General features: G+C 42.2%; 1 protein-coding gene across 1 annotated transcript; it reads right to left on the bottom strand.

The window, feature by feature from the left end:
- On the bottom strand, nucleotides 1-25905 carry tk2 (thymidine kinase 2). Its single transcript, XM_061745347.1, has 10 exons — nucleotides 25720-25905; nucleotides 19956-19993; nucleotides 6049-6123; nucleotides 5893-5946; nucleotides 5296-5385; nucleotides 5135-5208; nucleotides 4032-4120; nucleotides 2415-2494; nucleotides 1837-1917; nucleotides 1-1748 (listed from the first exon to the last, which is right to left on the bottom strand). The coding sequence occupies exons 1-10, from the start codon at nucleotides 25847-25849 to the stop codon at nucleotides 1662-1664; spliced, it is 798 nt and encodes a 265-aa protein (XP_061601331.1). The 5' UTR covers nucleotides 25850-25905; the 3' UTR covers nucleotides 1-1661.
- Nucleotides 25906-27862: the final 1957 nt, after the last annotated feature.

Genomic DNA, 27862 nt, shown 5'->3' with positions numbered 1-27862 from the left:
TCAGTATAGAACAAAACACTTTAATACATTTTCAAAAAGCCATTTCATTTAGAAAAGTAGAACCCTTTAAAGGAAGCTGACAGTGGAATGGTTCATTTGGTCTTAAGAGTATTTTTCACTCAGCAACTGAACAGCAACTACTGTGAACATGTCAGCACTGAATTATGGATGAAAACTCATGAATGACTTAACCCAGTTCAGGAAATGGGGTATGTTGAAGTTACAGTATATAGCTGGTCTTCAGCAGGAGGGTCCCCCCCTTATGATCCAGGTCCGGGTCCAGGTTTCTACCCCCTTATGATCCAGGTCCTGGTCCAGGTTTCTTCCTCCTAAAGGGGAGTTTTTGAAGGTTTTTCTCCCACCAGGGGAGTTTTTACCTGCCATTGTTTATGTAACAGTTGCTGGGGGGTTTATGTTCTGGTCTCTGGAAAGATCCTGGAGACAACTTGTGTTATAATAGACGCTATATGCAGTGTTGTGCATGAACGAGTTCAAATGAACGCGTTCATTGAACACGTTCATTTCTGTGAGAACGCTGAACATATTTTCTAATAAAGAACTTGAACGTGAACTTGTTCACCCAAACCTCCAGACTAGAGACAGTTTCTTCCCCCAAGCTGTTGCTCTGATGAACTCTCATCACTCAGTCTCAGAGTAATCAATCACTGTGCAATAATAATAATAATAATAATAATAATCACAGTCATATGTTGTAACAATGTACCTTTCAATAACCATGTCTAACTCATACTGCTGCACCTTTCACTTTTTTAAAATTGTATATATGTTAATAAGAGCTGTCATTTACCTATTTACTGTACAGTGAGCGAAAGTAACCGAGTCAAATTCCATGTCTTGTTTGACCTGACGTGGCCAATAAACCTGATTCTGATTCTAATTACGGAATAATCCTCCTTCTCCTGATATGAGACATGCACTGCTGCAGCAGCTGTATATTGTCACTGCCCACATTTAAAATACTCGACGACGACTTCTCACTACATTACCCACAATGCAGTGCACACACTAGCATAGCAACGGGCTCCAGCTCCATGGCAACGGCGGCCCGAGCCCGGTGCAGTCTTTACATGACCAGTGAAGAGAGAGACGATGCAGACGCAGCGTCAGCGAGACGTCAGATGATGATCCTTATTATTATCTGCAGGAATTTTACACATCGTCTCCCAAAGAGTCTGATGGTAAAAATATAATTTTTCTGTGTAAATTATGTCCACCTGCGCTGAGAAAACAAGTCCGAGCGTCTCCGTCAACTTCACATTGTAAACGTCATGTGGAGTTAAAGCATCCGTCCAGCGTGAGAAAATATCTGCAAGTCCTTGACAATCAAACAAAGTTATCAGGAAAGACCAAGAAGACCCAACAACCCAAACGACCCCAGTCCCACTGCTGCTCCTTCAGGGGGAGGATTTACCTGCAACAGGTAGAAACACTGATAATGGACTACATTGTTGGAGATATTGAAATGAACTGAATTTGAACTAGTTCAAAGTGAAAATGGTGAACTATTTATTTTTAAACTATGTGAACTGAACTTTGAACTAGTTCATGAGAAGTATGAACTTGTACAATAAATAAAATTGAGTTTAAATGAATGTTGTAACAAAAGGCTGGTAGGAGAGCAGTAGTGGTAACTGCCGTGGTCAGAGGCTGCGGGGGGTCAGGATGGTGTCCCGGTGCTCCTCGTACTGCTGCAGCATCGTCTGCAGGTCGCCGTCAGCAGGAATCACCTGGTAAAACATTGAAGGTTAAAACTCAAACAGAAACTACGGGTTCCAGCGAGGTTTCTCTCCATGTCCCCAGGTGAGCCCGACTCACCAGTACCGGTGCAGGGACCGGTGAGGAGCTGCCCCGGACCAGCCAGTCCTCGTACAGCTGGTGGATGGACTCCAGGTACTCCTGATACACGAGCACACAAACACAGCACAGTCACTTCAGCCACGGCCCAGCCACGGATCCGGCCACCCGCAGGCCGCTACACTGCAAAAACTCAAAACCTTACCCAGTATATTTGTCTTATTTCTAGTTAAAATGTCTCATTTTTAGTCAAAAAATCTCATTACACTTAAAACAAGAGTCATTACCAGAAAAATAACTTGTTATTTGACAATTTTCACCTGTTTCGAGTAAATTTTCACTTGAAATAAGTAGAAAAATCTGCCAGTGGGACAAGATTTATCTTCTCATTACAAGCAAAAAAATCTTGTTTGATTCTGGAATCTGCTGCCAGCGTTCTGACGCTTCTGTTCAGGTTAAACTGGAAGAACCAGTATCCAGGGGCTGGAACTGGATACCGGATTAGACTAAGCATTTCACATATTTGCTGTTATAAAAGTGGAATGACTTTCAGAAGTCACAGTTCTGGACCCGGGCCGGCCCTGAAGCTGAAGCCTCACCAGAGGAATGACGCTCTCCTCTTCTCTGCATCGCTGCTTCAGCCGGTCATGGCAGATCTGCGGAGACGTCTGCAGGTAAACTGGACCAGAGGAAACACCACAGAACACACATTACAAAAGGCCCAGACAGAACCTCTGCTCTCCATCTCACTGGTTGCAGCATGTTTTCACTTGTCTGGGTTTAACAGAACAAATCAATCATACAGGCGTCTCTGGGACAGCGGGTCAACCTGCGGGTCAACCTGCGGGTCAACCTGCGGGTCAACCTGCGGGTCAACCTGCGGGTCAACCTGCGGGTCAACCAGCGGGTCAACCAGCCTCAGCGGGAGCTGGACTCCAACGGGGTTCATATATAGATACATATATATATATTAGGGATGGGCGGTACGGACTAAAAAATGTATCACGATAATTTCTGCCATTTATCCCGATAACGATAAAAATGACAATTAAAAAAAATACCAATTCAACTCCACCTTTGTAACTATAAATCTATCACCACATTCAGTCTTTGGAGCCAAAACACTGCTCTAAAAGATACTAAATGCTACTAAACTACACCAATTAAATTGAATTAATAAAAAACAATTAAATCAGTACACCTGTACTGCAAAACTGGAATGACTCAGATCCGCCATGTTTGTTACACAAAAACCTCATCAACCGGAATCTTCCTTCCTTCCTTCCTTCCTTCCTTCCTTCCTTCCTTCCTTCCTTCCTTCCTTCCTTCCTTCCTTCCTTCCTTCCTTCCTTCCTTCCTTCCTTCCTTCCTTCCTTCCTTCCTTCCTTCCTTCCTTCCTTCCTTCCTTCCTTCCTTCCTTCCTTCCTTCCTTCCTTCCTTCCTTCCTTCCTTCCTTCCTTCCTTCCTTCCTTCCTTCCTTCCTTCCTTCCTTCCTTCCTTCCTTCCTTCCTTCCTTCCTTCCTTCCTTCCTTCCTTCCTTCCTTCCTTCCTTCCTTCCTTCCTTCCTTCCTTCCTTCCTTCCTTCCTTCCTTCCTTCCTTCCTTCCTTCCTTCCTTCCTTCCTTCCTTCCTTCCTTCCTTCCTTCCTTCCTTCCTTCCTTCCTTCCTTCCTTCCTTCCTTCCTTCCTTCCTTCCTTCCTTCCTTCCTTCCTTCCCGTTGTGCGTGGATTTAACGCAGAACCATAAATCAGCTTTACACAAAAACGTCATCAACGGGAATTTATTGTTTTTACCACTTCTTCCTGCTCCTTTTCGAGCATGTTAGTTATGATGGATGCCTGTTTTTATTTATATTTTTGTCTTTTTTTTTCTTATTTACATTTATTACAACTGTGTTTTGTAACAACTGTTACAAAATTTTAAAAATTCAATTCAATTCAAGGTCTTTCAGAACTCAGGTGAGACCCTGGAATTACTTTAGCAGATCAATGCTGTGTGTCATATACTAATGATTAACGGACCAAGTCCTGTCAACTCAACAGGTGGAAGAAGACAAACTTGATGGACATTTGTCAGAAATACCCCAGAAACACACTTTTATACAAAATACATACAAAAAGGATATTTATAATTCCTAAAGAGTAAAGCACTCCCACCGTAGTGCCACTCTCATCTTCATTAAACATGTTTCTGTATTTCTGCTTCAGCAGTTCTTACCAATAAGGTCAACCGGGATGGAGATGTTTGTTATGATCCAATCAAACCACTCATCCAGAACAGCGTAGTCCACCTCTGGCATTTTTCCACTGGGAGAAAGTAAAGGGGGCCAGAAAATCATCATTGCTTATTATTCATCGTTGATAAAAAAATAAAAAAAGGATAACAAAAGTAACAACTCTGTTGAGCCGTGCATTCCTGCAGCTCTCAGTAGTGAAGACTTTATGAGCTTCTTTAACAGTGAAATCATGAGAATTAGAGAAGAAATCAACCAGCCGGTTGTAGGTGTTTCTTCAGCTTTAGCGACTTCCCTAGGCTCTGACTTGTCTCTAGACTGTTTTGATCCTATAGACCTCCCTGAGCTGACCTCACTCGTTAATAGAGCTAAATCAACCACATGTATGTTAGACCCCATCCCGACTCCACTATTCAAAAATGTTTTTTTCTCTTATTGGTACGACAATACTGGACCAAATTAACTTATCCCTAAGTTTAGGATATGTACCACAGGTTTTCAAAGTGGCAGTAATTAAACCTTTACTTAAAAAACCTTCTCTTGACCCAGACATTTTAGCTAATTATAGACCAATTTCCAATCTTACATTTATATATAAAAATAAAAAGAGTTGTTGCAAGCCAGTTATGTGACTATTTGTATAGAAATGATCTGTTTGAAGTTTTTCAGTCAGGGTTCAGAATGCATCATAGCACAGAGACAGCACTGGTTCGAGTTACGAATGACCTTCTTATGGCCTCAGATAAGGGACTAGTGTCCATACTGGTTCTACTGGACCTCAGATAAGGAATTAGTGTCCATACTGGTTCTACTGGACCTCAGATAAGGGATTAGTGTCCATACTACTTTTATTATTATTATTATTATCATTATTGTTGTCCATCGTTCTTGTAGTTTGTTGTGCTGGTTATGTCTTTGTTATGTCTGTGTCTCTCCTTTCTCTGTTCTTCATTCTCTCTGTTCTCTCTTCCCACGCGAAATTAGTTTTTTGTGCTATGTCTTGATAATTCCTAAAATATAAATTACATTTTAACGCTTCACTTCCTCTTAAAGTTAGATTAAATAGAAATGCCGCTGGTAAATGTACCTTCTGAAGAGATTCTCCACAAAGATGTACTGGGCGCTGAAGATGGACCTCTCCGTTATCTTGACTGAAGTCGACTGAAACCAGGGAAAAAATCTCAGTACATGGTCAGGATACATTATAGTACAGCACCACAACTACATGTCCAGCTGCAGCAGACTTACGGGGGCCGACAGGTGCCTGTCCAGCATGGTGAGCTGGATATACGACTGCAGAGTGATGCCCCAGCGCTCTGGGTCCTGGTACATCAGCGCCTGCAGGGACAGACACTTCAGGCTCAAAGAGTTCAGATTTATCATTTGGAGGGGGACTGTTAATCCGCTTTTTTTGTGGATGTAAACACTGTGCAGGGTTAAAACGATCCATCATCTGTTCCTGAACAAATACTCTGAGAACATGCATAACTCTGGCCTCATGGCTAGCCGGACAAATGTCCGACGCACTTGTTTAAAGCTAGTTTTGACTGACTTGGTTTGCTGCAGTTGCCCTCAGAGCTGCACTGCTTTAACCTGACAAAACCTGAGCGTGTTGTGCTTAAATCACCGTTAGAATAAGGAAGTTGATACTATATCACTAAAAACTAAAATCAATAAGAGTCAAATTAACTTTTATTATAATACTTTTACACATCTTTGCACTTGTTTAAAGCCGCTCTTCCTTTTTACTTTAAAAGTGATTAACGTGTTCTCTTAATTTTCGACCTGGAGTTGTTTTAAAAGCCTGTAATCAAGCATGTGCAGGGATGCAGTCATGTGACTTACCAGAGGGTTGTGTCCGCGGACATTCCTCCACTTAGACACTGGCTCTGTAACGACCTGAGATGACCGGGATGAGAGAGGAACCAACATTTAACACTGATTTATCTGCAATCTAACAGGCCTGAGAGTGTTCAGTCGGAGGATCAGGACTATCGGTACCTCTATGTTACTTGTTTTGCTGAAATACTCCAGACAAGTTGTTTTCCCACTGGCAATGTTCCCCTCCACACAGACCTGGATAAAAGGTGATGACAGGCAGAAGTCTTTCCTGTTACCATTTATTTAATCAGAATTTAAAAAAAGATATGATAACAAGTAAGAGTCACAATAACAAACATAATCTCTGCGTCTTTACTTAACACAGCGATTAAACGTTCACAGAGCTGGAGCAAACGGAGAGATGCCCAAGTTTACCAGAAAGTCCGTCCAGCACCTGAATCTTGGAAGAAGTTGGCTGACACCACCTCCACCTTTAAAACTAAACTTAAAACCTTTCTGTTTAGTAAAGCCTATAGTTAGTGTTTAGTAAACCTCTAGCTGGTGTTGGTAAATCTCTAGGTAGTGTAAACTCTAGTGTGTTAGAGTTGCTCCTGTAGTTTCTTGTGCCCCCCCTTCTCTTCTCTTTTTTCTCTTTTGTACATGGTGCAGCATCCTCTGCCGGTGGCGAAGAGCATCTCTGAATGCACAACACCGGATCCTGCAGTGTGGGAGTGAGAGGGGCAGGGTAACGGCCCCTTTCAGGCGGGGGAGAGGTTTGTCCGTCAAGACTCCTCTCCCTGGCCCTGCCCCTTCTCAACCTTTCCCCGACCCTGCACCCCAACCTGGGACTTGCTGATTGGGCCGGAGCTTCGGGAGCTGCGTGCTGGCCTGCGGTCCCCACCCCCGGTCATCCCGTTGCTGCTTCCAGCTGCCTGCTGTGCTGTTGCCGTCCCTGACCCCCCAGTCTGGCCCTCGGCAGGAGGGTCCCCCATTATGATCCAGGTCCTGGTCCAGGTTTCTTCCCTCCTAAAGGGGAGTTTTTCTTGCCACTGTTTGGCTTAAGGTTTTTCTCCCACTAGGGGAGTTTTTACCTGCCATTCATAGACGGATTACCGCATGGGCAAAGTGGGCATGTGCCCAGGGCCCTGGAGCCAATGGGGGCCCTCGGCTTTCAAACATTTTTTTTTTTTTGTTATGTGTAAATTAATAATAAAAATAAATAATAAATACATTTACAAGCTCATAGGGCCCCGTTTTGTGTGATACGTTGTTGAGGATATTTTTATATAATTATGTGAATATTTTATAATCATCTAACACCTAAGTAAAACATTTAACTAAGACTAATATTGAGAGTGGAGAGAGAGACAGAGAGAGTGGAAAAAAACACTGGCCGGACACACACACACGGGTAAGGGAGGGGGAAGTCCGCTGCACTTGCAAGCCAATGGCCTTGAGCAACTGTGGCAAAGAGGCAAAATAATGAATGATTATAGTAAATGAGCAAAGAAGCCTCATTTTCCTAAGCGGCAGTTTTCTAGTGATGATAAGGATGCAAAGAAAGAACTTCAAAGAAGTTGCTGAACAGATGTGTAGAATCGTAAAAGAGAAAATAATGCATTTATTGTCATATGTCTCTTATCTGCCTATAAAAGCCATGTTCCGGAGATAAAAATTTCAGAGTTTTCCTTGGACCGCGGAACATGCGATGCTCTCCTGTGGACGTCTTGTACTTTTTTTGGAATAAAGGACCTCCACAGTATTTGTTGGACGAATGCCAGCCGAAACTTTGACTCCTGTGTTTTCTTCAAGTCCACGGATGAAGGAAAAACTTAGACGATTTGGAATAATGGAAAATTTAGGATTATTGTGGAGATCCCAAAAAGGATTTTCTCTACATTTGGCGAGCCGAGCTTCAGGAGAAAGTTACCGGATTTCAGGACTTACGGATCCCGGTGGGAGGTAGGAGATAAATCTTTTTTCTTTTTTTTAAAGAAAAAAAAAAAAGAAAAAAGAGAGGAAAAGGAGAAAAGAGGTTGCAGCGGTTCTCGATGTAAAATTAAAAACAGTTTAGTTCGCCCTCTGCGGTTAAATTTGCCCTTGTGTGCTACGGATTTTCGGTTTTGTCATTAAATTTATGTTTTAAAATCAGAGTGTTTGCGCTGCCGTTAGCGGAGCGGAGCGCCGCTCTGCCCGGCCTGCTTCCTCTCACACGGAGCGGAGCGGAGGGAGTTTAAAACAGAGGGTAGATAAGGACCGCGTTAAATCTTCGGGGTTAGATCAGGGAGTGAAAAATAGTTGAACAGAGTTTTTCCTGTTTGAAATTATTGTTTGAGAGTGGTGGGAGGAATGGAGCCTCCCGCTCGGCGGGAGGAACGCCTGCCGAGCGGCTCGGGGGCTGGGTTTCCGCTGGCCGATTATGATCGGAAAAAATAAATGAATAGATAAATAAATAAATAATAGTTGCTGTGGCAAATAAATAAAGGCAGACTCCTAGTCTCGAGCAAACTCCCCTAACAATTAAATTAGACACGCCGCCTTTTAACTCTTTTAACTCAGGGTCATGATCGTGCCTGTGGCGGGGGGGAGTTTGAGGAAATAGGTTCACGGCTTTAAATCTTCGGTATGACACGAGAGAATTGAGGCGGATCTCACCCATTTTTTTATTTTAAGTCTCCCATATTAGACTCGGTTGTGGTTCCGTGATCGTGGCCGCTGCGGGTTCCGCGGCGCGGGGTGGTGCACCCCCGCGCTGCGGGCTCTGCCTCGGTCCGACGCGGGACTGTGATTCGAACATTGTCCAACAAGGAATTTGACTCCGGTAGTTTCGCTCTATCTGGTTTCGCTCTATATCAGGATACTTTGTACTATTATGGGTATTATAAATAATAATAATTGTAATTATTTACGATAAGTTTCGCGGAAGCGGGAGGACAGTCATCCGCTTAGCGTCGGGGCGGTCCGTGCCCCCGCGGCATCCATCAGTGTATACCTACGACTGAGTTGTTAAGATTAAAGAGGCAGTTGTGTGTGTGTGTGAGAAGTTTTATTGCTTTTTCAAAGTGGAGGGAGGATTCTCTTATCTTATCTCTTCCATGATGGGGCTACGGGAATGCTGTTTCCATAGAAGTTTCAGAGTAGGCTCAGCACATGCACACATTGCATTTGATCAGCATAAACAGTTTATATCAGCAATGGAAAAATTAAAGCTCGGTTGTGGTTCCGTGATAAGGGGCCGGTGCTTGGCTAGCGGACGCGGGGTGGGCCCCCCTCGCGCTGCGGGCTCAGCGTCGGTCTGACACGGGACTGTGATTCAGGATAAGGGAGATTTGTCTTCCAGCCGCCTCGTTGCTGAACTCTGAGGGAATGGGTGGCTGGTGGATTTCGAGGGGCGTGACTATGGTAATGAGGCTCTGTGCTGATTGGCTGGTGGATTTCGAGGGGCGTGACTATGATCTGATTGGCTGGTTGATTCCAAGGGGCGTGACTATGGTAATGAGGCTCTGTGCTGATTGGCTGGTTGATTCAAAGGGGCGTGTCTATGATAAGGCTCTGTGCTGATTGGCTGCTGGAATGACGTGTAGGAGGGGAGGGCATATGGGCCTCTCCGGATAGGAAAAAAAAAAAAAAAAAAAAGTCGTCTGGACAGAGATCTCAACTTAGGCCCATAAATCATCACCACTGCGCTTCTAAACAGAATCACTACATACTAACACTCATAACAGGGCTGGACTGGGAGAAGGGTTTTAAACATGAGTCAACCATACAAATTCTACCATTATCAGTACATTGGTGACATCTAGTTGGGAAGCTTCCATAGAAGCGTTTGGTTGATATCTCCGCTGTTTTGTGAGTGCAGCATGAGTAGTTTGGGATGATTATTCACTACTAGATGGATATACCAGTCCTCCCTTGAGGACTGGAAGTCTCAGAGTAAAGCTTAATAACTTTCTTTGGTTTTGGGGAAGTCAGGGAAGTAGGTCCCCATATGTGACCCTAGGGTCCCAGGAGGATAAAGAACATTTATGCACTATTGCTGGCTCAATGAAGGACCCTGCGTCTTCGGGAGATGTCGTTGAACAGTTTCAGGTGCATTGCTTGAAAAATCTGAAAACATAAACAGGAAAAATGTATTACGATACTAATAGAGCTCCGTAACACGGAGTCACACCAGTGCTAACCTAAATACTTGGCCCATGCAAAGATCATACTTGTAGACAAATATAAATAACATAAAGATTAACGTCACTTACCGCTGAGTCGTGTGCAGTTGCCGGGTCCATGCTGTTGGTACTGATCCTTTTATGAGGGTAGGTGTCGAAGCAAGGACTGTTAACATAAACCGAAACCGAACCGTGGGCTGCCTGAACCGCTGCACCCCTAATATCCTCCCTCCGGCCAGCTCCAATGGTCAGAAAATGCTGGTATAAACTTTCTAAAAAACCTAGAATTAACAATTTTTTTAAATGTATGGACGGTATCGGCTGGTATTCGGCACAAAATTCAGAATGTGTGGATGAATGAATGTGGCCAATGGGATGAAAAAGAAGCGTATTTAACTGGGTAGAATTTCTGGAAAAAGATTTTTGTATTTGAAGTTATGAAAAAGATTATGATTTAAAAGAGTTTTTGTTTTAGTGTTGGACAAAGTTTTTGGGATTTGAAGTTACAAAAAAAGATTATGATTTAAAAGAGTTTTTGTTTTAGTGTTGGACAAAGTTTTTGGGATTTGAAGTTATAAAAAAGATTATGATTTAAAAGAGTTTTTGTTTTAGTGTTCGACAAAGTTTTTGGGATTTGAAGTTACAAAAAAGATTATGATTTAAAAGAGTTTTTGTTTTAGTGTTGGACAAAGTTTTTTGGGATTTGAAGTTATAAAAATTATGATTTAAGTTTTTGGGATTCGGAGTACAAAGTTTTTTGGGATTTGAAGTTATAAAATTATGATTTAAGTTTTTGGGATTCGGAGTACAAAGTTTTTTGGGATTTGAAGTTATAAAATGATGATTTAAGTTTTTGGGATTCGGAGTACAAAGTTTTTGGGATTTGAAGTTATAAAATTATGATTTAAGTTTTTGGGATTCGGAGTACAAAGTTTTTTGGGATTTGAAGTTATAAAATTATGATTTAAGTTTTTGGGATTCGGAGTACAAAGTTTTTGGGATTTGAAGTTATAAAATTATGATTTAAGTTTTTGGGATTCGGAGTACAAAGTTTTTTGGGATTTGAAGTTATAAAATTATGATTTAAGTTTTTGGGATTCGGAGTACAAAGTTTTTTGGGATTTGAAGTTATAAAATTATGATTTAAGTTTTTGGGATTCGGAGTACAAAGTTTTTGGGATTTGAAGTTATAAAATTATGATTTAAGTTTTTGGGATTCGGAGTACAAAGTTTTTTGGGATTTGAAGTTATAAAATTATGATTTAAGTTTTTGGGATTCGGAGTACAAAGTTTTTGGGATTTGAAGTTATAAAATTATGATTTAAGTTTTTGGGATTCGGAGTACAAAGTTTTTGGGATTTGAAGTTATACAAATTATGATTTAAGTTTTTGGGATTTGATGTTCAAAGTTTTTGGGATTTGAAGTTATAAAAAAGTTTTCGAGTTTATTTGTTTTTTCTTTTCTTGGTGTGGCACGGATTTTTAATTTTAGTTATTGGCTGTGTGTATAATTCTAACAGAACGGGAAAGAAGTACCTGCCCAGAATCAGGTTTGGGTCTGTGGAAAAAAGTACCACTGAGAATGTATACAACAGATTATGATTTAAACAATAGTGGTTGATTTAATGTGTTTATACGGAAGTTGCTGTTTAAGTGTTTGAAAAAGTTTTTGGGATTTGAAGTTATAAAAAAAAAAAATTAAATTATGATTTAAGTTTTTGGGATTTGAAGTACAAAGTTTTTGGGATTTGAAGTTATAAAAATTATGATTTAAGTTTTTGGGATTTGAAGTTATAAAAATTATGATTTAAGTTTTTGGGATTTGAAGTTATGAAAAATTATGATTTAAGTTTTTGGGATTTGAAGTTATAAAAAATTATGATTTAAGTTTTTGGGATTTGAAGTTATAAAAATTATGATTTAAGTTTTTGGGATTTGAAGTTATGAAAAATTATGATTTAAGTTTTTGGGATTTGAAGTTATAAAAAATTATGATTTAAGTTTTTGGGATTTGAAGTTCAAAGTTTTTGGGATTTGAAGTTATAAAAATTATGATTTAAGTTTTTGGGATTTGAAGTTATAAAAATTATGATTTAAAAGAGTTTTTGTTTTAGTGTTGGACAAAGTTTTTGGTATTTGAAGTTGTGAAGAAGATTATGATTTAAGAGAGTTGCTATTTAGTGTTTGAAAAGTGGTTTTATTTTTTTTCCTTCTCTCTCCGTGGTGCGGAGAGTTGAGGAGCGTTTGAAGATTTTTTTTTTATGTTTTGTTTTTTGTTATATAGTTTCACATATTTCTCACCGGCCGGAGAAATCTGTGAAAACCGCTGATGGCATATAATAATGTATAATACGTTTGAAAGAACATAACTAGGATTGGACGGAAAGACTGTGGAATCCTGCTATAGATAGTGTGATTAGATAACTAAATAATAGAAATATAAATATTAGCACAGAGGATCTGTGTGAATACATGGAATTATATATATATAATGGAATGAATTGAAAGGGTAGAACATAGACGAATATTAATGGGACAATTAAGGAATGAATAACGAATAACTGATAATTACTTATAAATAATGATTAAAAGGTTATGAAAAGGACCAGACTAGGTGTCTGGCCCTGTGATGTATTCACTAGTGCATAAGCACAGTGAATTAGTGTATTGTTATATAACAGTATGACTGTTGGAGTAGCAGGGGAATTAACCCCGGAGTTTGAAAGTTTTGCCTGTTAAAACATGGGCATGATTGGGATGTCTGCAAAGGCGTATAGTCAGTTCTGTACAAGCTGATCTTGCTTAAATGGCAAGGGAGTTGGACCCAACAAATAAACTGTGTTAAAGAATAAAAAAGATGCACAGTATATTGGTATAAGGTAAAATAGAATACAGATACACTAAATAATCTTTGAAATAGAACATTAGGCATAAAAATGACCAAAAGGATTATTATGAGTCTGCATTGATTGAGAGCGAGGCAGATTGGAAAAAAGGAAAAAACAGGGGGACAAGATTAAAAGAATTAACTAAGCAACCACGGGCCGTGAGGATCGCTGTGAACTGCCAAATACCATGGGTACCGGTGAAAGTAAAACGGGCGAAGAAGACAACACTGGCTGAAGGTAATAGTGGTTACCCATCCGTCTAACAAACAAAAGTTTTTAAAGGGGTATGAGAAGATGACACAAAATGTCATCTGGACGAAAACACTGGCCTCTCGACGGCTGCTTTGATCCTAGGTGCTGTGATAGGGTTGACGGAGGGTTGGAAGGAAATACAAAAAAAAAAGTATGTTGTAATTTGTAATTCTAAAAGGCAGGAAAATGCTGAGCAACACAATATATTGTAGTATTTTAATATCAAAGCTGAAAACTAGATAGGAAATATATGACAAAAAATGACACGTAAAAGTGTCAAAGAAAGGATAACTGGGGATGGGAAGAAAGCGGCTATAATAAATTGAGTGACTTTAGAAAGATAGCATGCAAAGTGAATCCCATCTCGGTCAAAGTACCATAAGTTAACAGAAGGAGGGAGCAGACCAGTCAGGACATTCGTCTGACAGTACTACTGACGAATCAGAAGAAGAGTGCTGTAGAACAGAGGATGAATGGTTAATTGACTGTCCAGATGTACCAGAAGCAGGTTCAATAACGAGAAGCAAAGATCCGGATGACTCAGAGCATGGAGAGGGACGGGTCAGCCGGAGTCATCGCACTCCACGCCGGAACAGAAGTGAGTACGAATGCGACCAGCTCCACATCAGAGAACATCGCTGATTGACAGAGCCAGAGGCGGGACCATCTTACGGAGGGGTGACACAGGCACACCCACAATATCACTCCCTCCTGTTCAACAAATACCTGTTGTGCTTAATGCTTATCCTATAGCACCCTATACAGGTCAGGCCCGGACTCTGCTGGTTCCCCCAATCCAGGTTTATCTCAACCAAGGGGGTGATTCCTGGGAGCCTACAGGCGGTAGGGGACCGCATCTGCCAATACTGCAAGCAGCTCCTGCAACACCATGAGCAGCTTCGACAATGCCTCAGTAATACTCAAGATTACAGTACTGGGGAGGTAGACAAATGGGACACATACAGATGGACTGTCCGATCATTCCGGGGACAGGGCCCCAAAATCCTGGGTCAGGACCTCCAAACCCTGGAGGGGGGACGCGGGGGCAGCTTACTCCTGCAATAGGAGAAGATGGAGCCAACCTTCCCCGTGCTGCCTCGAAGATTCGGACAACACGCCAGTTAATCGTTTGGGAAGAGATGCGTTGTGTCAGCCCAATGCAAAAATCCGGATGGTGTATATTTTGAGATGGTACAAGACCAACCTGACAATATGACTGTTCCCATGATGCCACTAACGATTCCTGCAGAATCTCCACAGGTACCGACGAGCGACCTGGAGGCACAAGTACACTGGATGAAGCTAACAACACCGGACTCCTTCCTTCATCATGAGTGGGAAGCATGGAGACCACTGGTGGTGACACGGCTAGAAAACCAACGCCACCTCTCCTTTGTGCTATGCCTTTGAAAGAGAACAAGTTCATGAGGACTTTGAGTTTGCAGTAGTGGATATCACAGACTGGTTTTAAATCCAACTCGACACCTCATGGGAGTATTGTTTCAGATGAACTGTTTTTCAGAATTGCACTCACACTGGTGGACAAAGTCGTAAGAAAACGTAGAGAGGGTTATAGTATCTAGACGAAAAGATAAACAAATGGTAATGGCCAACAAACACATGGTGCTAATAGAACAGATCCCGTCATAAGTAGGGTCCCTATGTAGAAGCAGATGCTATAGAGGCTATAGCAGGGCCAGTGGATAGGGGGGCCCTGATGAGAACAGATAGTGCATGCAATGCCTCAATCTTTCCCATCAACCGACCAGGTGGTAACGAATATAGACTAGTGCATGAATTTGAGGAAATGCCGGTATTACCTGATCCCCACACGGTATTAGCTCTGTGCTCAGCATTTTTCAGCATACTAGTTCATCTTGAATCTCAGCATTTGTTTGCTTTTACTTGTAAAGGCCTACAATCGTACACTCTCCCTCCATCTTTGATCACGCGCTTGCGGATGATCGTAGTCAGTTAGGTATACAATCAACGGCTTTAATGTACATGGACGGTATTTTGATTGTCTTTCCTTGGCAGGCTACAGCAGACCCTGGGTGTGTGATTGTGCTACCAAAACAGTCCCATTGAGAGTTTTAATCCGAGCAGGTGGACAAGGATGACAGTCAGCCCGGTTGCAGTGGACTGACGGGCAGAACGGGGGCTCTCCAGCTGCTAAGAAGGGAGGTTTCCGGACTGCCCCCGCTCTAGCCAATCCAGACTACACAGGAGGAAACGCCGGGCTCGTTTGGCCCGCCGGCATTTGTTTTTCCGCCCACGCTGGGGCGTGATTGGGTTTCCTCCGATTAAGACTAACTGCATGTTGTTGTTAATCCTGTATGGATTGACAAGGGGGGAAATTATAATATTAGCTAATACTAATCCTAATAAAGAATAAGAAGGGCAGAACGTGGAAGCAGGTGTCTCGGTTTGAAAAACAGACCGATATATTCAGATTTTATTTTTATTTTTATTTTTTATTATTTAGTTTTTGCACAAGATGATCAATATGACATTTAAAGTTTAGACAGTTATCAATGAGGACCCCAAGGAAATTTGTAGAAGTTTACTTTCTATTTCTTCATCATTTTATATTTTTTGATCTGAAAGGCAAAATATTTTCCGTATTTATCCATTTTTTACTGGAACTAAATAATTGATGAGCTTAACAAGGAATCTCGCTTTTCATTTATGGAAATAATTAATTTGATGTTTTTCATTTATTGTAATAATGAATTTGATCATCGGCCAGTAGTTTGGGGCTAATGTTTCGTGGGAGCTAATAAATTTTATTTTTCGCCATTTTTCCATGAAGGTAACATTATTCACTGTAGATAATCCTAAGTACCCCCTGACCGCCTCAAAGAAGTTACTAGGGCAATTTGCAGGTCTGATTGTTCAGGTGTGTACACCCAATACCCAAGAGGAAAGAAATTAGCAAGCTTATCATTATACACTAGTAACTAATGTATTAAATCATTTGGAGTTAAGTTGCGTGGAGTAGGAAAGATCATGAGGGTGTTTGGTAAACACCAGATGGGAAGGTAATCCTCCCACTAGGCATTCAACAGCAACTTTAGGAACGGAAGTTTACTTCTCCGAACCGCAGAGTTTGGGTGCTTCTTACTCCAAACAGGTCAGAGACTCCAGAGGGGGGAGATGCCAGCCCCACAGGCGGAGTGGGTTCTCTTGAGAGTCATCAGAAGCAAGTGCTCGGAGCTGAGGCGGGCGGGACCCAGAACGGACCACTCACACCGTTCGACTCCACGGGAAAAGAGACACGTGGTGTCACTGGTCGCAGTGGGCCCCAACCGACCAACCTCAAAGATCGGTACCCCAGATCCGGCTGGATCTGGCGCAGCGGCGGACATCAGACCTAAGCCCTCGACAAAGGGGCACAATAATCCCCTGGGTAGGTCAAACAGGTGTCAGAATAGTCTACACCCCTGACACCCGAAGAAAGAAGAATTACTGACACCCCGAAGAAAGAAGAATTAAGAAGATTACTCCTCATTAGTGTGCCAGGGAATCTTCCCTAGGACAAACCAACAGTACCTAGCTGTGTAAACAGAATAGGCATGGTTTGATGTGTGCTGTTATAATTTTAGTATTCACCAATGTATCTGATTGCATGCTCACGTATAATGTTATGAATTGTATATTACTCGTAAACTGTTGAAATGTGTAATGCTGACGTTGCCACCTGGCGAGGGTTTTACCACTCATCACTGTGGTGTTGAGGGGAAGTTTCCCTGGCCATGTCTGCAAGGGTCGGATAATGAAAAGGCCCACAGTGACTGATCGCTACACCATTGGGATGGGTTAGTCCCGGGGTGGTTCGAGTCGTGGTCCTGCTGCCACTTTGGCGGCTGGGGCAGTGTCTCGTATGGTGATTCTCACTGTGAGCTGAAATTACTGATGTACTCATGATGGTGACGCTTTTACCCTAAAAAGTTTGTGTGTTGTACTAATGAATCCTTATGGGGAGGACTATGTGTCGAGTTATGTGGGTTGGAGATGATACTTTTTAGTATCATAGGGGGGATTGTTGAGGATATTTTTATATAATTATGTGAATATTTTATAATCATCTAACACCTAAGTAAAACATTTAACTAAGACTAATATTGAGAGTGGAGAGAGAGACAGAGAGAGTGGAAAAAAACACTGGCCGGACACACACACACGGGTAAGGGAGGGGGAAGTCCGCTGCACTTGCAAGCCAATGGCCTTGAGCAACTGTGGCAAAGAGGCAAAATAATGAATGATTATAGTAAATGAGCAAAGAAGCCTCATTTTCCTAAGCGGCAGTTTTCTAGTGATGATAAGGATGCAAAGAAAGAACTTCAAAGAAGTTGCTGAACAGATGTGTAGAATCGTAAAAGAGAAAATAATGCATTTATTGTCATATGTCTCTTATCTGCCTATAAAAGCCATGTTCCGGAGATAAAAATTTCAGAGTTTTCCTTGGACCGCGGAACATGCGATGCTCTCCTGTGGACGTCTTGTACTTTTTTTGGAATAAAGGACCTCCACAGTATTTGTTGGACGAATGCCAGCCGAAACTTTGACTCCTGTGTTTTCTTCAAGTCCACGGATGAAGGAAAAACTTAGACGATTTGGAATAATGGAAAATTTAGGATTATTGTGGAGATCCCAAAAAGGATTTTCTCTACAACGTTCATATATAATCGTAAATTGTAGGCTATAATTACGATAAAATGTGCATTGTGCGGTCAGTGTAGACTAATTCTTACTTTACAACTGTCCTGAACGCATCAGGGCTGTGAGCCGTTAAATCGACGCAGAGCCTCCGCCGTAGGGTGCGCGGCGACGCGCACCGTACGTGCGCATCGCCGCGTATCCTACGCCGAAGGCGCCGCGTTGGTGAAACGCGGAACCATAAATCAGCCTTTACAGTTACAGCCAATTTGCCGACTCGGCAAATTTGCGGCCGTTTAGGAGATGAGCGCTAAACTTTAAAAGAGGACTAAGCATGTAAAAAGTTTTATGGAAGATAACTACCATTGGTGAGTCAGTGGAACCTTCATAAATCATTTATTTACCAGAATGTTGTGGTAGCTTTGACCACCTGCCTATTTGAATGAGCTTTGTGTTGTTGTCAACGAGACCGCCGAGTCTATTCTCTGTTATAGAGCTCAGAAATGATGTTATAGACCGCTGTGTCTATATCTATCTAAATAGATTGTGTAATGTTTTTTTTTTTGTATTTAAGCTGTATCAAAGATGGAACTGAGTCAGTCCGTGACTATCTGAGTATTCAGCTCCATGTGATTGACAGCTGTCAGGCCTCTGTGTGTGTGTGTGTGTGTGTGTGTGTGTGTGTGTGTGTGTGTGTGTGTGTGTGTGTGTGTGTGTGTGTGTGTGTGTGTGTGTGTGTGTGTGCGTGTGTGTGCGTGCGTTCGTTCTTCTGAACAGGTTTGTGACTTTACTCTGCTTTCTGCAGCATAGGCCTATAGGCTTGGCTCAATAAAAGTGAGAATAAATGTTGTTTGATGGGCAGGATGAGGTGTTGTTGAACGTTAAAATGACTATCATAAGGGCCCATTGAGAATGCTCCGCCCCCTCTGTACTGAGACCCGCGCTCTGCCACTCCGCCATCCACAATCACACGGTGTGATTGTGGATTCTCTGCGCCATTGTGTGACCAAACTGGGTGATTGGGGAGGGCATGCACCGTGCACGTAGCATATTATTGTGGGTAGGGGCCCATAGCGAGTTTGTGTCCAGGGCCCGTGGTCATGATAATCCGTCCTTGCTGCCATTGTGTATGTAATAACTGCTCGGGGGCCATGTTCTGGGTCTCTGGAAAGCGTCTAGAGACAACTTTGTTGTATTAGACGCTATATAAATAAAATTTAATTTAATTAAATTGAATTGATGCAGCAGGACGATGATCCCTCCATGTTTATGTGGATGCAAGTCCCTTACAGAATCGCGTCAAAAAAACTAAATCCACCTTCTGGAATCGCCCAGTCAGAGTCCACATCTTAACTGCACTGAGATGCCGTGGAAAGATCTAAAGAGAGCCGTGTCATCTAAACGAAGAAGACAACAACACTAAAGATGTAGAACCTGGAGGAGATGATAGATGTGCTGCTGGATCTGTGGCTTGTGTTTAATACCAAGTTAAAAAATGAGAGAGAGAGAAGCTTCAAGCGGCAACGCTTTTTAATTTATTTTTTTTGTCTCGGCGCTGCTGAAAAGTCAGCTGGAGCCGTGAGCAGCTATGAAGAGACAGAGCTCCTGGTAGATCTGGTCGTTCCTTATCTCCGTCTAGATCCCTTTTTAATTCTCTCCTCAGCACCAGGTTTATGAACATCTGCACCTCAGAGTTGGATCATGAAACAGACTTTTGCTGCCATTGCTGGTTGAATAAAATGAACAAGAATCCGTCAGTCGCTCTTTCTCTGATGTCACATCCTGACTCAGACGTCTGACTCCAACCCCTCGACCAATCGGTGGTCTGTAGTGTGATGATGTCAGATAAAGCCGACTCAGCAGCTTAGAACCTCGGCAGAATAGTTACAAAAAAGTATCTACTCGGCACGTTAGACCCCTCGTGGGAAAGAACCAAACCGAGGCGTGTCGGGCTGAGTAGGTACTAGTGGAAAAGCGCCATAACTGTGACTAAGGTGTCAAATGAATGCAGGGAAGTTTCCCGGGGATTTACAGTTTTTGTTGCCACTGTAACACAAGATGTACAATTCCAATCATCCCCCGGATGATCACAGCAGTGCTGAAATCTCATATCACGGAAACTCACCACAGTTTGCTTGTTTTCTCCATTCCGCACCAGCTTTCCTGGGAAGGAAGACAATGAGATAATGAGATTGGCCCCAGCCTACAGGTACCACGATGAGCAAGCAACGCTGGACTGTTTCATTCCTGCTCCACACATATACATGAACGTACACCAACAGATGAATAGAGGTCCAATCAGCCCCAGAATCGTCTAGTGACAGCCTGGCTCCAGACCTGGCTCCAGACCTTGTTAAAGTCTGCTACTTTCCCATAAGAACGGCACACTATTCGTTCTGATTCACCCTATTGGGTTGCAAACTTTATTAAACTCGCGTGTAAGGTACATTCAGCTCAGTCTGGACATTCACAAGGTGTTCCGTCACACAAAACAGTCCGTGTTCAACCTGGCAACAAAACCGAAAACACTGTACATATAAAATATTTTACGGTTTGTCTTAAACATTAGCCAAGAGCTTGAAATGTGCAAAGAACCACAATATCAATATCATATGTAAACCATAACTTTGCGAATATCATATGTAAACCATAACTTTGTGCTTTTTCTTTTCCCAGAGTGTAAAGTGCATGTAAACAACATAACATCACCTCAACTATTTGCATAACACACAGTCTTATGTCGCTGTGGCTGCACCACTGTGCGACCAGCTCTGGTCGTGACAGGAGTGTCTGTGTTACCAGTGTCTCTGGGTGCATGTCCTGCTGTGACACTGTGAGGAATAGGAACAGTCTCTGACAGTTCGCATCCCACAGCCCGTGGCTGACTGGAGATCTCAATGTGAATAGGGTCACTGAAGGTCACTCCTGGTGCGCGCCTGAGGTGTCTGCGATTCCTCCTAATGACACTTCCAGACTGCAGCTGAACCTCATAGGACCTCCCATCAACTAGCTTCAGCACTCGGGCTGCAACGATTCGTCGACGTTGTCGACAAAAATCGATAATCAAAATTGTCGACAATGGAGCATTTTAGCCTCGATACGGCGAATAAAAAGATGACTTGCAAGGTTTGCAAAGCCGACCTTTGACCGGGAGCACGTCGGTAATGCATTTGAAGAGAAAGCACGTCGGAGTGCTGAACGAAACGGACTCGCCTTGGTAAGATATTAAGCCTATTTTCATTTGTTAAATTAATTTGTTTCATTTGTTAACCTTGTTTATTTCATGTTATTTATTAGTATTATTTGCGCCACTCACAGCTACTCTCGTTGCTATAACCTCAATCATAATTGATGCAGCGCGAAAGGCGAAAAAGCTTGTGTGATGATAACAATGATGGATTTGCATCTAACTTTGGGTCAGGTGACCTATGAACTGTCAATTATCCATCAAGCTACACAATTATCATGTTATTAACATTAAATCAGATAGATTTGTCTGGACATTTCTCTTGCGGGACGGGAGAAGACACTAAATCAATGCATCTCTATTATTGTGCGGCATGAATTCTCAGGGTTTTGTGAATGCGGGCGGGAGTGGAACACACACGTTGCAGGCGGTAATAGTCAGAAATTCAAAGGGAGTGGGATGAAGAAAACCGTCCCGCTATAGCAGGGCTATAGTGCAATCTTTCTTGTGTTTATTATCATTTCCCACGTAATTAAAGCAACCTCATACTAAATTTAAAAAAAAATACTAATTATCCGATTAGTCGACTGATCGTTTCAATAGTCCGTGACTAGTCGACTATTAAAATAGTCGTTAGTTGCAGCCCTATTCAGCACCCTGCCTAATCTCCAGACAGTGTGGGGTGGGAGTGGCTGCATTCTCACACAAGCCCCTTTCACACAGCCAGTTCGAGGCGGGAACGTTGCGCCTTTAAGCCGCCTCGCTGTTCTGTGTGAAAGTCACGGAGGCGGAATGGGGGGGCCAAGTGGCCCCACCAATAAGCCGGCAGCGGAGGTAGTCACAGAGCCGAAACGGGGTCTGTGTGAATGACACAGCCGGCATGCCGGGGCCAGCCGGGGCCAGCGCTGACGCTGTCGTCACGCCTCTGATTGCGGAACGCCGGCATGCTGTGTGAATTTACAGACGGGAGCGGCGTTATGCCGGCGTTGTATGGTTCTGTGTGAACCAACAAAGGCGGCGTATTGGCAGGACTTCTTTACACCAATATTGCGGAATCTCTGTGTGAAAGGGGCTACAGTCACTCGTGGTTAGTATGTCCAAGTCTCTAGTGGATCTGTTGTAGTATGTACTCTGGCATTGCTGCTTGTTCTTCAGATTCTGGCTGACTCAAACCACTTTTGGTCTTAGCAAGCTTGCTTTTGTTGGCAGCAGTGTTTTGGTACGGCGACTGAGTAGTCGCTGTGCTGGACTGCTCTCCAGCCCCTGTGATGGTGTGTTGGTCAAGCAGTGCAAGATAGGGATCCTGCCCCGCCGCCTTGGCTTTGATAAGGAGTCTTTTTGCTGTCTTGACAGCTGATTCGGCTTTGCCATTACTCTGTGAGTAGCCTGGTGATGAGGTCACATGTTGAAATCCACACTGTTTACTGAATTTTTGGAAGTCCTGGGATGCGTATTGTGGGCCGTTGTCTGAGATCACTGAGTCAGGGACACCTTGGCGGGCAAAATGAGCCTTCAGTTTCTTTATCACTGTGGTGGATTTAGTATCTACCAGGAGTCTATTTTCTTGCTAGCGATTCAGGTTCAGGTTCAGGTTACTTTATTGATACCCAAGGGTAAACTGGTTTTGCAGTCAAGAGTTAAACAAGAAACAGACAATCAGTTCAGGAACAAGACATTTAAGAAGAACGCATACACATAAAACAGGAGACAGCTTCGGCTCGACAGAAAGTGCTGCAGTTCATGAAATAAATATAAGAAATAAAAGACATGAGGCTAAAAAAAGAATTAAAACACCAAGAGCAAAATTTCCTCCAAGTTAGGAATGGATAAGAGCAATAAGATAAAAACATTGTAAAATACATCGTGCTCCGAAAAGTGACTTGTGCAACTTTTGTGCAAACTACAGCTTGTTCAGCAGTGTTACTGCAGCTGGAACAAAGCTGTTTTTATAACGTTTTGTTTTACAAAATGGGACTGACAACCTCCGTCCATTGACTGGATAATGAAGATCTCCACTGCACAGAGAAGGAACGGCATTCAGTGGACTCCTTGGAAGCAAACGGAGGACTTGGACTATGTCGATGACCTGGCACTGCTGTCACACACTCAACATCAAATGCAGGAGAAGACCAACATTGTAGCAGCCACCTCAGCACAACTGGGACTCATCATCCACAAGGGAAAGACCAAGATCCTCAAGATCAACGCAGCCAACGCCAACACAATCACGCTGGAGGGGGAAGCACTGGAAGAAATCGAATCCTTCACCTACCTCGGCAGTGTAATTGACAAAGAGGGTGGCACAGACGCAGACGTGAAAGCACGAACCAGGAAAGCACGTGCAGCATTCGTACAACTACGGAACATCTGGAACTCCAAAGAACTTACCATCAAAACTTAAGTCAGATTCTTTAACACCAATGTCAAGGTAGTACTCCTATACGGGGCAGAAACATGGAGAACTACAACTGCTACCACCAAGAAAATACAGGTCTTTATTAACAGCTGCCTAAGGAAGATCCTCCACATCCGATGGCTAGACACCGTCAGCAACACTGAACTCTGGGGGAGAACAAGCCAGCTGCCTGCGGAAGAAGAAATTAAGAAACGCCGATGGCGCTGGATAGGCCATACCCTGCGAAAGCCCACAAATTCCATCATAAGACAAGCCCTTAAATGGAACCCACGGGGAAAGCGGAAAAGGGGTCGCCCAAGAAACACCTGGCGGCGGACACCAACACCATGAAGATGAACTGGACCCAACTGGAGAAAACGGCTCATGACAGAGATGCGTTGAGATCGCTTGTTGGCGGCCTATGCCCCAGAAGGGGTAGTAGGCGTAAGTACGTAAGTAAGTAAGGTAGTTTATTTCCCAGAAGTTGGAAAAATAATCCACAGTGATGAGATAGTCCTTATTGTCAAACACAAACAGATCTGTGCTCACCTTTGACCACGGCCTGCTTGGCACTTCATGTGAAATTAGCGTTTCCTTTTGTTGTTTGTTGTCCATCGATCTACAGATGTCACACTTGGCTATATACTTTTTGATCTGGTCGTTCATGCCCAGCCAGACACACTCTCTACCTCTGCGTAGGCATCCTTCAACACCCAGATGTGATGAGTGTAATCGGCTAGTGATGTCTGATCTCAGTGTATCAGGATTGACGGCACGCTTGCCCCTGAAGACTATTCCGTCTTGATGGCTTAATTCTTCTTGTATTGAGAAGAAGGCCTGATTTAATTCGGTACTTGTGACTTGTCCTTGGGCCATCTCTGGCTCATTGTTCTGATGAGAAGTTGCAATGTGTTGTCTTTTTCTGTGGCAGACCTTATGTCATGTAGTATGTCTGATGAGATTGGTAAGTGTTGCACCATGTTGACAGTCTCTCCTTCAGCTTCCTCAGGTGTACTCTCAGGAAGATAGGCTCTGCTGAGAGTGTCTGCCAGTAACATGTTTCTTCCAGGCACACAAATCACATCTAAGTCATATTTCTGTATGTGCAGCATCATGCCCTGCAGCCTTTTGGGTGCACTTAATAGGGGTTTTCAACCTGGGACTAAACAATGGTTCCTAACAATAGTTCCTATTGTTACAGACCTGGCTCCAGAACCAAGACTGCCAGAATTGTCAAATCCCGTAGACCCTTATTGTCTGCACAACAGAACATCAAAAACCATGATGACTAAGGAGATGTACAATCTTAAGAAAAAAAAACATTTAACCATTTTTAACTTGATGGCAGTCGTCCGTTCTGGTCTGCCGTGGTACTGGACCTGTGTCTTGTGAATATAAGGTTTCCAGGTTTGAAAACCAGCAGTTCTGAGCTTGTAGGTGTTGACTGGAGATGACGGATTAGATTACGTTCTGCATTACTTTATATGTATATATGTTTGTTTGTTTTAAATACATTCATAAGACTCAGAAAACCGGATGGATATAAAGAGATATTGGGATATTGGAGAAGGAAGTTTCTACCTCCCCCTCTTGAGACATGTTAAACAGGATTACGTGTGGGATTCTATCAAAATGTGTGTGCGTATATACAGGACTGTCTCAGAAAATTAGAATATTGTGATAAAGTTCTTTATTTTCTGTAATGCAATTAAAAAACCTAAAATGTCATACATTCTGGATTCATTACAAATCAACTGAAATATTGCAAGCCTTTTATTATTTTAATATTGCTGATTATGGCTTACAGTTTAATATTAAGATTCCCAGAATATCCAAATTTTTTGAGATAGGATATTTGAGTTTTCTTAAACTGTAAGCCATGATCAGCAATATCAAAATAATAAAAGGCTTGAAATATTTCAGTTGATTTGTAATGAATCCAGAATGTATGACATTTTTGTTTTTGTAATTGCATTACAGAAAATCACAATATTCTAATTTTCTGAGACAGTCCTGTATATCTATTTTTATATCGATACAAAGTTATACAATAGTTTTAACGTGTCTGGAATAATAATAATAATAATAATAATAATACATTTTATTTGTAAAGCACTTTTCATAAAATAATCTCAAAATGCTAACATATCAATTAATCAATAAATGAAACAAGGTTTGTCTACAAAATTCCTGAACATAAACTCTAAACTCCAGCATTCCTCACTGCGCTGCTTCAACAGAGACAGTAGAAAGTTACAACAGCATTGTTGTTGGTTTGAACTCCTCCGTCAGGTGACGCGCATTTACCTGGCGGCCGCGCGCCGCTGTGCGCTCCCGTGGAAGCTTGCCGCGTCACGGACACGAGCCTGGCGGGCACGTGCCTGGGGAGCTTGGCCAGCGTGGACAGGAGCTGAGCACCAACACGCGCGGACCTCATCTCCGCATGGATGTATTATTTAACCTCATCTCCGAGGCTCCACGACTATCACTCCCACTTCCGCATCTGCTCTTCTCCTTCGATCTGATTGGCTGTTCACGCACGCGGACGCCCCATGGAGCTGCTGCGATACGTCAACGTCGCCGCCATATTGGATGTGGCAAGACTGCGCTGTAAACTAATACAAGTGAATGGATTTATTTTCATAAAGCGCCTTTCTACAAAGACATTTACGTTTTACGTCTCATTTATTCATTCACACACGCACTAATATACTTGGGAAACAGTTAGGCACCAAATATAATATATTTAATTTTGTCAGATGGCAAAAATAAGAACTTTATTGATCCCACATAGGAGTAATTCATGTTATATCAGCTATAGAGAACAAGGTAGTGCCGAAAAACAATATATATCCCCCCTCACAAAAATAAGAATGTTATTTGTTGTCTGAAAAATGGTGGAGAAAAAATTGAGAAAATATGTTTCACTATTTTTCTTATTTTTGTGAGGGGGGATATATATATATATATTGTTTTTCGGCACTACCTTGTTCTTTATAGCTGATATAAGATGAATTACTCCTAGTAGAAAGGCGTTTTATGAAAATAAGTCAATTTACTTGTATTAGTTTCCAGCGCAGTCTTGCCACATCCAATATGGCGGCGACGTTGACGTATCGCAGCAGCGCTCGATGGGGCGGATACAGGACTGTCTCAGAAAATTAGAATATTGTGATTTTCTGTAATGCAATTACAAAAACAAAAATGTCATACATTCTGGATTCATTACAAATCAACTGAAATATTGCAGCTTAAGAAAACTCAAATATCCTATCTCAAAAAATTTGAATATTCGGGGAATCTTAATCTTAAACTGTAAACCGTAATCAGCAATATTAAAATAATAAAAGGCTTGCAATATTTCAGTTGATTTGTAATGAAATTAAACATATTTCTAATTGATTTGTTTGGCATTTTAACCTCATTAAAGTCACAGCCACCAACCAAAAGTTGTGGAAAATGAGGGTTGATAGGAGTAGGTTAGTTAGTTAAAACACCTTTTATCAAATTCAAAATAGATTTGGGGATGGCTTTGGGGATATATATAAATGTATTACGGTTGCAAGCAAGGTCATATTTAAGGCAAAAGTTCTCATATGATAACAAATCACCAACGCTATCAACCAAATGAAGGACAGACCAAATATCTTTTTCCATCCAGTTCTTGTTGTACAACGACTTGTTCTTGACTGTGATATATCGATTGTTCCATATTGGACTATTGTGGGGTGTAAAATTATGATTATACAAAAGTTTCCAATACTAAAGTACCTGTTGGTGAAAACTGGATAATTTGATCTGAAGTTTTTGAATGGTAAGGTCGCATCTTAGTAGCAGTTCAAGGCCTCCCAGTTTATTAAAACTAAATTATACTGAGGATATGATACCAAAAGCTCTTATTGTGTAGAAAAAATGTCAACCAGTTCATTTTTAGGGTTCCAATAGCCCCCTAAGTTCTGGTCAGCTGGTTTCTTACACTTCCAATGTCCCTCCTCCTGATTGGTGGAGCGAAGCTGCTGTGACGTATTTGATTGTGTGATCTAAACAGAGAAGACAACAACACTAAAGATGTAGAACCTGGAGGAGATGATAGATGTGCTGCTGGGTCTGTGGCTTGTGTTTGATATCAAGTTAAAAAATGAGAGTGAGAGAAACTTCAAGCGGCGAAGCTTTTTTTTTTGTTAGTTTGTCTCTGCGCTGCTGAAAAGTCAGCTGGAGCCGTGAGCAGCTATGAAGAGACAGAGCTCCTGGTAGATCTGGGGCCTGTACTACGAAGCGGGATTTGGGGTTAGCGAGGTAACTTCAGGTTTAACCCTGGGTTTTCAGGACTACGACGGTGGTTCACTTCTTACCGGGGTACATCGCCATGGTAACTTATGCTGAACAGCTAACCTGCTCCGGAGCAGGTTATGTTCGAGATACAGATCGCCGGGTATAAAAGCACCGCCCA

Source organism: Cololabis saira, chromosome 17 (assembly GCF_033807715.1).
Source record: "Cololabis saira isolate AMF1-May2022 chromosome 17, fColSai1.1, whole genome shotgun sequence".
Lineage (NCBI taxonomy): Eukaryota > Metazoa > Chordata > Actinopteri > Beloniformes > Belonidae > Cololabis > Cololabis saira.
The sequence above is the reverse complement of the archived record's forward strand: the minus strand, read 5'-3'. Positions and strand labels throughout refer to the sequence as shown.

Coding starts and splice junctions, on each gene's coding strand:
- tk2 (XM_061745347.1), bottom strand. CDS start 25,849: ATGAGGTCCGCGCGTGTTGGTGCTCAGCTCCTGTCCACGCTGGCCAAG. Junction 5,947..6,048: donor GCAAAACAAGTAACATAGAG/GTACCGATAGTC, acceptor CGGTCATCTCAG/GTCGTTACAGAGCCAGTGTC. Junction 2,495..4,031: donor CATCCCGGTTGACCTTATTG/GTAAGAACTGCT, acceptor CCTCTGGTCCAG/TTTACCTGCAGACGTCTCCG.